The sequence below is a fragment of the Oryzias latipes genome, chromosome 7 (genome assembly GCF_053564925.1).
Source record: "Oryzias latipes strain Hd-rR chromosome 7, Olatipes_Hd-rR_3.1".
Lineage (NCBI taxonomy): Eukaryota > Metazoa > Chordata > Actinopteri > Beloniformes > Adrianichthyidae > Oryzias > Oryzias latipes.
Window position 1 is genome coordinate 11202501 of NC_136243.1, and position 12219 is coordinate 11214719.

The 12219-nt window shown below is 38.2% G+C and overlaps 1 protein-coding gene across 1 annotated transcript; it reads left to right on the top strand.

Annotated features, from left to right (window-relative positions):
- The first annotated feature begins 3537 nt into the window (after nucleotides 1–3537).
- On the top strand, nucleotides 3538–9621 carry pfdn4 (prefoldin subunit 4). Its single transcript, XM_004086289.5, has 4 exons — nucleotides 3538–3689; nucleotides 4038–4145; nucleotides 4438–4578; nucleotides 9274–9621. Exons 1-4 carry the CDS (start codon nucleotides 3660–3662, stop codon nucleotides 9403–9405), a joined length of 411 nt encoding a protein of 136 aa, XP_004086337.1. The 5' UTR covers nucleotides 3538–3659; the 3' UTR covers nucleotides 9406–9621.
- The last annotated feature ends 2598 nt before the right edge of the window (nucleotides 9622–12219 follow it).

The following is a 12219-nucleotide window of genomic DNA, read 5'->3' on the forward strand; positions in this document are numbered from 1 at the left end:
CAGAACTCCGCTGCCCGACTTCTAACGGGGACCAGACGGCGTGATCATATCACACCAATACTGCGCTCTCTGCACTGGCTGCCTGTTTCTTTTAGAATTGATTTTAAAATCTTACTCTTGGTTTTTAAATGTTTAAATGGTCTGGCACCTCCTTATCTTTCTGAGCTCCTGCAGAGCCATTGTCCTCGTAGAGCTCTGCGATCTGTAGACCAGATGCTCTTAGAGGTTCCAAGGACTCGACTGGTGACCAAGGGGGACAGAGCGTTTTCAGTGGTTGCTCCCAAACTCTGGAATCGTCTCCCCCTGTCTATGAGATCTGCCAGATCCTTAAACGATTTTAAATCTCTGCTAAAAACTCATCTTTTTACATTGGCTTTTAACACCAGAGAGAATGATAATTAGACAGTTTTTTTTTTTTTTTTTTTTTTTTGTGTGTTTTCTTTTATTGATGATTTTATTATCATTTTACTGTGTTTCTTTGAATTTTACCTATGGTTTTAGTGTAGTTATACGTGTGCAGCACTTTGGATGTCTGGAAGATGTGAAAGTGCTATACAAATAAAGATTTGATTTGATTGATTGATTGAAGAATGAATTGATGAATGTATGAATGGATGGTCGGATGGATGGATGGATGGATGGATGAATGGATGGATGAATGGATGAACGGATGGATGAATGGATAAATGGATGAATGGATGGATGAATGGATGGATGAATGGATAAATGGATGAATGGATGGATGAATGGATGAATGGATGAATGGATGGATGAATGGATAAATGGATAAATGGATGAATGGATGGATGAATGGATAAATGGATAAATAGATGAATGGATGGATGGATGGATGTCAGAGATGGTTAGGCTCTGTACACCACTGCAAACTTGAATGAAAAACCATTAACCATCTGTACCAATGACTGTTAAATGTCCAACAGGATGTGCATGACGGTGTGACAGCAAATCAAAAAAAGTGTGTTTACACTCTTGCTTTGAGTTCCTCTTACAGTAACTTTGGAATATTTTGTACTCGTTCTCCATCCACCTTTAAAACAGATCTACAGTCATTATTTTACTAGTCCCATATTTGCTTTATTGTTGCCGTTTCCCAAGTCAAGAGATTTTTCTAATAAAGATTTTGTGTGCATTCAGCCTTTAGAGCAATCATAATTCAGTTTGATTTCCTACAACACCCACCTGTCAAGCCACATTTTATTCAAGCCCTTTCATTCTGCAGTATTTTGCCATTTGTCAGCAAAGTTATAATAGAAATTGCCAGGGAAAAAAAAGGAAGAAATGTGCAAAATGTATTGAAATTGATGATGACAAGACTTGGAATCTGTGAACACAATGTCCTGATTGTTGCGTAAAGCCTGCACACTGAGGTGGGAGTTGGATTTGGATTGTGCTCTTATGACTGCATGCAAAGGCTGCAGCTGAGAGACTTCAATCCAACTCTTCATGAAGTTCCAACGCAAAACAGCCTACAAGCTTTTATCAGCAGCTCCATTCTGACAAAAGACCTATTGATTTTATGGTAGAAGTAGCAGCAGATCAAATAAAACTCATGAGGTTTGGAGGAATTTGATGCCACAATTGCTCCGCGCAGAATTGAGATTTGTCCCTCCGATGTGGTAAATATTTGATCTTAGGTGCAGTTCTGTTTGCTGCCCAAACATGCACACAGCAGCAGTTCCGGATGTTATAGTATCAGCTTTGGCAGGCTTGTAGGTTATGTTTTCAGCATTTGTCTGTGATTATAAAAAGCTTAAGCAGAATGAGTAACGTTTAAATCTTGTAACGTGGGTTATCTGAAACCAGCTGCGTGATCGAAAGGCAAAAACAGACAGAAAGCTCTGCCAAAACCACGGAGGATTTCCTCTGATGCTGTAAGAGAGGGAAAAAATAAGATGAAGCGCTTTTGCAGATGATAAAACAACCGAAAAGTTCTGCTAAACAGGTACAACTAGTTAGTTTCTAAGATCAGCTGAAACTACGGCTGTTTTCACTATGTAGAGGATATTTCAAATGGCTGAGAAAACAATACTGTAAAACCAATAAAAACGTTACAGTTTTGTTAAAAACGAATCATTTAAAGCAGGTCTTCACAATGGGAGACCTGTAAGGAAGCCATTTGTTAAACTCTGCTGCACAACCCTTTTGTTGACATAAAATGACTTCTGTTAATGACAACAAGTCTATTTTTCTTCTCTTTATGAACAAACGGCTGCAGTTTTTGAGAGGTACTTTCTGCACGTTGAAAAAGATTAAACCTTCTTCAAAAAAAGGTGTTTTTGGTGTTTTTAACGTTTTCTTCTGGCATTTTTCGGATGACGGAGGTTATAAAGAAAGTCACATTTCTGAACAGTTGTTGATTCAAATGGTTGTGAACCAGAAGAAGAAGAAGTCTTGATGAGCTGGCATCTGACTCAAAACTGTACGGCTGTAGGTTGGGGGCGTGAGGGGCTGTAAGCTACCAGGAGAGCAGGTAAACCGAAAGCTCTATACAACTATGAAAGGAAGGAGCCCCACCCACAACTCAAAAGCAAATTTCTAATGAATTCCTGCTGCTCTGCAGACACTATGTTCTACACTATGACACAGTTTTTTTTTTGGTTATTCTTATTTTAGCTAAAACTGCACGAACATAATTGAAAACCACATGGGAACACTGTTAAAATGGATCCAAAGATGATCAGAGTCAGTCTTTAAAATTGCACAACGTCGTAGTCTTCCTTGAGCATTTTTACCTGTTTGATTTGGGTCAATGTACAATTGAGAAGAGCCATTGCTTGGTTGTCTCGGTTTTTTTGTTTGTTACCATTTGTGTTATTTGCCTCTTCTGTTATAGAAGTGTCAGAAGAAGTGCTGTAGCCTTTAACTTTAACATGTTGGCCTTTGATTTTTTTTCTAATCTTTATATAAGAGCTGCACTGTGGTGTAGTGATTAGCACTGTTTTCTCCCAGCCCTGGTTTGAATCCCAGCTGGGTCCTTTCTGAGTTGGTGTGGTCTCCTTGTGCACACTGACTTCCTCCCACAGTTGACAAACATGCTTCATAGGTTAATTGTTACTCTGAATTGTCCCTGGATGGGAATGTGGGGTTGGTTAGCCCTGCAACAGACTAGTTACCTGTCCAGGGTGTACCCCCGCCTTCAACCAGTGGTGGCTGGGACAGGCTCAAGCAACCTCTGGTTCCCAAAGCAAGTTTAAAAGGCAGATGGGTGAATTTTCTATGTCAGAAAAAAAACAACTTCACCAATTTCTTTCTGTGCTTAATTTAATTTAATTTGTTTTAATTTGTTTTAATTTAATTTAATTTAATTTAATTTAATTTAATTTAATTTAATTTAATTTAATTTAATTTAATTTAATTTAATTTAATTTAATTTAATTTAATTTAATTCTGCATGGTCACATGTGCCACCATTAGATGGTGTATTACTGAGAAGCACTTTTAAAACAAAGAAATACTTTTCCAAACTCAAATCTTTTTTGTCTTGCTCATTTAAACACATTTATTTCGTGTCAAGCTCCTGTTGGCGTTAGAAGGCGTTCAGTGGGTTGTGTAGTAATAACCATCCAAGCCGCTAGGTGGCGGTGTCGCTTAACCTCTCTGTGCAGCAGCAGCGTCTGTTTCCCGTCGAAGAAGGCACGATGGCAGCAGCCACCATGAAGGCAACAGCAGTAAGTGCCTTTTTCAAACAAATATTCTGTTTTCTTCCTTTGATGATGCTTTTTTTTAATTTTAGTTATAGAAACTGTTCAAACAAGAGGTTCTGCTTTCAAAGTAAAAGAGTCACTTGCGTGTGCTAGTTTTGTTTTAAAGCGGCGGTTTAGAAACGTGCAGCGTTAGCTAGCTAACTCTAATGAATCAGAAATGTAACTGCTAGCTCTGACATTTACGACAATTATAAAATAGTAACAATTAAAGAGGTGGCACAACGACACACACATGATAGTTAACTTGTCAAGCTAACTCTATCTAAAGCTTTTGAGGTAGTCTCTGTAACGTGCAGTGTTTACTTTTTTCAGGGCGTTGAAGACATCGTGGTCACCTTTGAAGACCAGCAGAAGATCAACAAATTTGCCAGGAACACGAGCCGGATCAAGGAGCTAAAAAACGAAATCGAGGCAAACAAAGTAGGTAGAGGAGAAATCCTACAACTGTGTTGACCTACAGGTTGAACAAAATATAGAAAAGTAACTAGAATTTACCCTAAAAACTGCAGGTGGATAGACGAATTTAAAGTCACTGCCTTTATTTATTATCATTGAGTGATGCTTTATTATGAAAGAACTTTTCTCTCCAGAATCGTAATGTTATGTACAAATGTTGGCGAGGCATTTTGAAACACAGCTGGATAAGCACCAGTTGACGTGTTTTGTTGTTGCTTTCGCTCATCTTTAACAGCCGCTTGATGTCTCCTCTTAGAAAACTCTGCAGAACCTGCAGGACGCCAGTGATGACATCATGATGCTGGATGACGACACCATGCTCATCCCGTACCAGATCGGTGGCGTTTTTGTCAGCCACTCGCAGGAAGAAACGCAAAAGATGCTGGAGTCTGCAAAGGTCAGCCTGAAATGATTGACACTTTGTTTGACACAATTAGCAGTCAGACAGACGCAGATGTGCAGTTTAAAAAAAGAAGACAACTTTAACTTTTTTTTGTCTTTTTAAAGATTAGAGCAAAACAATAGATTTCTGTTTATTAGACTGCTGACCAAGCAGCAGAGAAACAAGGTGACTTACTCAGACTGGATTTCACTTCTATCACATTGAGGTCTGTGACTACTTTAGTCTTAAAAGGTCAATAAAATATTAAGCAATTTTGCAGAAGTTCCTTGCTTCAGATATACTTTAACTTTAACCTTCAGATATACTTTAACCAAAAAAGTGGATCCACCTGGATTAATTTTAAATCACAACAATGCTATATATATATATATATATATATATATATATATATATATATATATATATATATATATATATATATATATATATATATATATATATATATATATATATTTGGGGGATATATATATTTGGGGGATTGTTTTTACAGGTATTTTTGTGAGCAGCAAGCAGACGATATTCAAAACCTTTTAAGAAGACAATTTGATCTTGCACGCATTTACTGGGAAGATTTGTCGTTGATTTACATGATCCAAAAATGTTACAGTGTGAGAACGAGTGGCCGTTAAATTCCCTAGGTTTATAGACGGACTCGCAGAAGTTAATAGAGAACTGATTTCTTCTGGCAGAGGAAGTAGAGTAGAGCTGTTTTAAGAGCACACCTTCCAAAACAACCATTACCATCTGTAAAAAGTTGCTGTTTTACTCCTTTTGTCCAAATCAGTTTGCAATCTACGCCAAGATTGAAGATTGATTAAAAAACAAAAAAGAATAAAGCTCAGGTGTAGTTCACAAGGTGGCCACTAGGTGGCCCCCTTGCCCCCTCTACTTGAACTTCTCTACAGGAACAAACACATTTTTTTTTTATCCCAAAACCTGACAAGGATCCTAGACTTATAGACAACAGAAGACCTATCACCTTAAGAAATTCAGACTACAAATTATTACCGTACATTTTCGCTTCTCGTCTCAAGACCGGACTCTCAGGACTTATTGCGGAAACACAATCTGGTTCTCTGAAGGGCCGTTCAATTCATAATAATATAAGACTGGTTATGGACATCATTGAATACCGACACCTTATAAAAGATAATGGTTTTATTCTCTTTCTGGATTTTTACAAGGCCTTTGATTCAGTGGAGCATCCGTTTATAATGACAGCACTGGAAAATTTGGGTTTTGGTACTAAATTTAGAAACCTAATCTATGGTCTATATCAGAATATCAATAGCTGTGTTATCCTTCCTAATGGCACCACCCCAAGTTTCAAAGTTGATGTAGGGATCCCTCAAGGTTGTCCCATCTCTCCGTATCTGTTCTTATTAGCCACTGAAATGTTGGCAATTTATATTAAGAATTGTAGTGAAATCAAAAAGTTAAATGTCTTGGGCACAGAGATCATTATTAGCCAGCTAGCAGACGCCACAACACTGTTTTTAAAAGATGAGCATCAAATTAAAGCAGCTATTGAAAAAGTAAAACACTTTTCCAAAGCATCAGGGTTAAACTTACATTTAAAGAAATGTGAACTGTTGGCTATTCATGACACACCTTTAAAAGAAATCAATCATATCCCCATTAAATCAGAAGTTAAATACTTGGGCATCTATATCAACAAAGACCAAAAAATAAGGCAATCAAGGAATGTGGGTGAAAAACTTAATGAATGTAAGACGAGGTTGAATATGTGGCTCCAAAGAGATATTTCGCTGTTGGGTCGGATCTATCTGACAAAGATGGAGGGTTTGTCTATATCAGTGTTTTTCAACTAGTGTGCCGTGGGAAATTGTCCTCATTAACTGATCTAAAAACATTTTCCATCTCCAGGATTTCAGCTCTCTGTTCATTCATACAGGCCCTGATAAAACACTGAGGAGTTAGGAATATAAAAGATCATAAAATACTTTTTCTTTGCGTTTATTTTATTTTATTAAACACATTTGATAAGAATGACTGTACAGTACCGCGATTCAGCTGCAGCTCCGGCTGTATTTTGGAAAAGTCCCGCCCCTTTGACTGTCTCCACCAATCATTCTTGGGGAGCTTAATCACATGTCATCAGTTTGACCAATCAGAAGTGGTTAAAGTCTTCACTTCCTTGTCCCGATTTAGCTCGTAAAGTCGCTCAGCTCTAACAAAAATACCAGCTAAAGCTCGTCTTTAGCGGTGTAACTTTCCACAGAATCCGGTATCAGACCGTGGAACAAGTGAACAAAACAATGAAGCTCAGAAAAGCGATCTCCACCGGCCGTTTAATGCACTACATCTCCCATGATGCATTGGGTTGTGAAGGTGACAGCGCACAAGGAGATCTGTTGTTAGTCTTGAAAACAACGAACACACTTCAAACTTTTTTTAAATCTTCTAACTTAACTTTTATTGCATCTTTTAGAAAAAAACAGCTGCAGTTTCCAGCTTTTTCTGTAACAATTATCTCAAAAATGCATGTGAGATTGTGGAGGGGCTGTAGATCAATACAGACTATGACTTTCTCTTTTTTTTTTAATTTTTGGATGCTGGTGTGCCGCAGGATTTTTTTTAAGGTTAAAGTGTGCCGTGGCTCAGAAAAGGTTGAAAAACACTGGTCTAGATGTATTATTCCATCTTACTCTAATGCCATCCCAAACAAAATGATCAAATCCATCAACCAAATGACTTTTAACTTTATTTGGAGAAACAAGCCTCATTACATGAAAAAAAACTATATGGTCACAGGAACAAACACATGCAGCCTGGTTTTTCATGTATGATTAAACGAACTACCCATAATAAGTCTAATGGGAGTGAATCTGTTTGACCCAAAATGGGGGCGTGGTCTTCTATTTGACAAGTAACTGTTAAATCTTTAGCTTTCAGGCACTTTTGTGGTGTAACCATCCATTTGTACGGTTTGATTCAAATCCTCATTTGTGGTTTAGCCAAAAATTCCTCCAGTGTGACTCGGATAAACAGCTGGTACTAAACAGTGCTGGTAAAGTTTTCCACTTTCCTTGTATTTCTTCCAGATCATCAAGTGTAAATTAAATAAGTGTGCAGACAAACAAGTAAAGAAAAATGAATGTCAAACCCATTCACATTTTAGTTTCCTAAAGTTCTGCTGTTTTTCCACATCCAAAGAATCCAAAAGGAACTTTATTAGAACATTTTAGCACACTGGATGGTCACATGACTTTGCTAAATTCATTGTGTTTTCACACATTAGACTGGAATGATGGACGGATCATTTTTTTGCTCATGTGTTTTCCGCTGTGATGCATTTGCTCGTTTTTACGTTATCGTAAAATAAACCTACTGAGCCTCAATCCAAATGATATTTCCCAACATCAATTATAATCGATTTATTTCGTTTAGAAAAGATTTTATAATGGTATAGGTGAATTCAATTACCAACATGCCTCAGACAGATCGATCTGGTTGAATCATCGGAATATAAATTAATTAACTGGCGAATCATTAGACCTCCACTAAAAAGTGATTAGATTGTATGACCGGCCTATTGCTTCACTTTCTCCACCATTCGGTTCAATGGAACAAATGTTTGGTTCTAAGCAGAGAATAGTGGCATCCCTACCATGTTCCCTTTTTTATGAAAAAGACAGCCTTCAGTGACATCATCTACTGCCAAGATGGGGAAAGTGAGAAAGGATAAAAGATCCTTGAAAGAAAAATTACAATCCATACCAGCACCAGATCTCATGCCACTGCTTTAAATTCAGGAAAAATAATAAGAATGTGGCTGTTTGCTGCGTTATTGGTGATATTTCCAGTAAAGGAATTTGTACTTTATGCGATCCAGGACTCACTCTAATAAAGATCCCCACTGGCTTTATGTATAAATGCTACTAATAAAGTGGTTCAAATGGGTTAATTTATGTTTACTCTACCTTCCTAGAAGGCTCAAATCGCTTTACACTCACATTCACACAGTGATGGTGGCTGATGGGAGCCAAATTGATTTTACCATTCTGTAATTCTGGCATTATTTTGGATATAGCTCAACCTTAACTGGAACATTTCTAGAAAAATCTTTTTCAAATAAGATCTCTGTGTGTAGCAAGTCTGCGGTCTGTCATGCTTTAACACCATCGTTCAGATTCTTCTGGTGGAGCTTTTTGACTGACATCCACCAACATGCCCATTTCCCCATTTCAAGTTAAATTATTAGTTTAAAAAAAACAATCAAACACTTGTATATTATGATAATTGTACTTTTTGTTTGGCTTCATCATTACTGCAGTGGCTGTGGCTTCAGTTGGTCCCAGTTTTTACTGAAGCTTAAAAGGAAACGACATTTTCCAAAATAAATTGCAGAAAAAGAAACTTCATGACATTTTATTCAAACATAAGTTTAAAAAAAATCTATATGATGTTTTTAAACAAAATTTTGAATCTACATTTTGCTACATTGCTTCTTCCTTTTTAGAATGATTCTTTTTTCAAAACACTTCCTTTCAAAATAAAAGCTTACTTAAAACAAGAAAATTTTCTCCTAAAAATGTTTAAAGTCCTTAGTCAGCAAAAACAAATTCCTGCAGCTGCATTTGTCTGTCATTTGGAAAGTCAGAGTAGACTTAGCTGTTCTCCTGAAGTTTTCTTGCTCATCAACAACTTCTTCTTCTCCGTGAACAGGAGGCGCTAGAGGAGGAGGTCAGAGGCTACGAGGAGCGAGTATCATCCATACAGCAGGTCCTGAACGACCTGAAGGTCCAGCTCTACGCCAAGTTTGGAGACAACATCAACCTGGAGGCAGATGAGAGCTGAGCTCCAGACGGACTCTGACGGCTGCACCGACACGAACGTTTCCTCCCATTTCTGCCTCGCCGCCATACATCAAGCCTTTAGAGTCGCAGTTTTTAGCCTCCCCCTCAGAGATCTCATGGTCATGCCGTCTGAAATGACAAAACAACCTGCATATATTTAAGGATTTTTTTTACTACAATTTCTGTTAAAAGTGAAATAAAGAACATCTGAAGTGTCTCTAGTTTAACTTTCACTCTCACAGAACAGAGCGTCACCTCACAATCTGTCATTTCAACCGTGGACCGGTACCAGGCATCAGAAAAACAACACAACGTTCATTTTTTTATAATTCGTTTCTGAAGGAAGCTTTATTTGTGAAAATTACGCAGACCATAAAAATGCATAATATTCAGCAAGCTGCTGTCTAATGTCAAGAGGATGCTGCTAATAAAGTTAGAAAACAACAGTTTTAGTGATTTTTTTTTTTTTTAATTTTAGATTTATCACCATACAAGTTAGACAAAGCTCAAGCGTGACAAACATCCACACATTTGTTACGTCTAAGCTGGATTAGTGTAATTCTGTTAGCAGTGTGTCCTAAAAATTCTTTATTAAATAGTTGTTTTTGATGTATAGAATTCGGGGAAAACAGTGCAAAGTAATGTGTTTCACGTTAAAACTTGTTTTATTAGGTCTGCATTCAGCCGACCACATTTCAATGAGTTCCTGTGTTTTATTGTCACGGTTACCTCCTTCCTACTCTGTTTATATCCCATAATGCACCACTATGGTGGCCGTTTTGGTTCAGTTGTCCCGCTCCAAGGACGGATTGTATTCAGGCGGAGGAATCTCAGAGTGAACAAAAGCTCAGTCTGGTTGATCACCTCCTCCAAAGATGGGTCAGAGAGCGGTTCCTGGTTCTGGATCAGGGTCCCCTTGGAGGTATTCAGACTGAAAATTTGTTCTGGATTATCGGAAACGAACTCTGGTTCACTAATGTGTCCAGTATGAATACATTTAAAGGGGCGGTTTACATCTGTCATCGGTTCATGAACTTGTTTAGAAGGCAGCATGAGATGTTTATGTTTGTAAATGTGTTGACCTCCTTCACCTGCACAGCTTCTTTTTAATCCAGGGATTATGTGCAGACTCGCCTGTTTGAGGCAATTTAACAGCAGCTTTCCAGAAAATGTTAACTGTTAAGTCTCCACACATTAAATTAGATTTTCCCGTATGAACACGTCCCACTAAAATTAATTTTCACTTTGCGGCTTGCATGAGTTAGAAAAAGATTTAGGAACATCACCAGAGGTTGGGGATCCCAATGAACAAGTTTGTGTCCCCGGTAGGTTTTCCTGCTTAGCAGTCACAGCTGTGAAGAGGAGTGGCTCCATCTACAGAGGCTTGTCTGTGAACAGCCGGCTGAACTTAAAACCCTTGTGCTATCTTAGGTGACCCCACCCTTACATTGACGTGTTATTCCTACCATGACAAAGGTGGATAAAGGTGGAAAGATTTCATGTAAGCCATGGACACCAGTGAAGGAAAAAAATCATTGAAGAAAAAAGGTTCAGCGCACTGTCTAGTGGGTCTAGATGACCCAACTCCCAATGTTAAAGTGCCTAGGATAGTACAAGGGTTACGACTCAGCTGAACTTGCAAGAAGTGACAGCTCTAATCCCCCCCCCCCCCCCCCCCCGGCCTTATTTAGTCTCCATATCTGTCTCCTCTCTGTCTTTTTTCTGTTCTGTTTTTTTGTCTTTGTAGTTTGTCTCTGATTTTCTCCACACTAATTTTTTAATGCTTAATTTTTTTCAAATGTGACCCCCCCAAAAAAAATCCAATATTCAAGAGCGGAATATGAACAAATGTCTTATTTACACACAAAAAAGACAGAACCATATTAAGTAGGGAAAAAAGCTGGGGTTTGAGGTTTTTCACTCTTCCAGTAACAGCAGAAACCACCAGCGGGTGTCTCTGTCTCTTCAGTCATTCCACTTCAAGCGGCTCCAGTTGCAAATATTGGAAAAATTTTGTCAAACAAGCTCATCTCATTATTTTTCTTCCTCCTGCAGAAGCAAAGTGAATGAAAGCAGGAGGGTAATGACGAAAAAGTCCAGCCAGAATCTGCAGCTCATCCAGTTGCAGGCATGGAAATTACAAGCGTGATGCTCAGGGAGCAGAGATGAATGCAATATTCAATGTTTGGAGGTATCAGCGCTGTTTTTAGAAAGTGTGGGGCTAATGTTCAGTCTGCATGAAAATGTGCGTTTAGAAGTTCTCCATCTCAACAAATCATTTGTTCTGTTCAGCAGATTTAAACAGTTCAGCATCTTACCTTCCGACCGTAAAGACCCACCCCAATAAAAATGGTGTTTTTAACATGTTCTTGTAGTATTTTGCTCTTGGTGGAGGACATACATAAAGAAAACTTAAGACTGAAGCTGCATTTCTTAGTATTTCTTTATTCAAATCCCAGTGAATGAGGAACAGAAGAGGAACTGCTCTTTGAAAGATTTCATGTAATCCATGGACACCAGTGAAGATCACAAATCATTGAAGAGGTTCACCGCACTGTCTAGTGGGTCTAGATGACCCCACTCCCAACGTTAAAGTGCCTAGGATAGCACAAGGGTTAACTCTAACCGTAACCAGGTATTTGGAAAGTTACACATGAATATTCACTTTCTTTCCGGCATTTTATTTTCTGTGCAAGTGAATTCAACAGTCTCCAGTCTGCTAGCTTCAAATCAGTTCTGAGCCACATGCAGTGCTGCTTGCTGGTTCCTAAATTTAAATGTAGTTCAAAGCGTTTTTCATGAGCTTATGAAATTT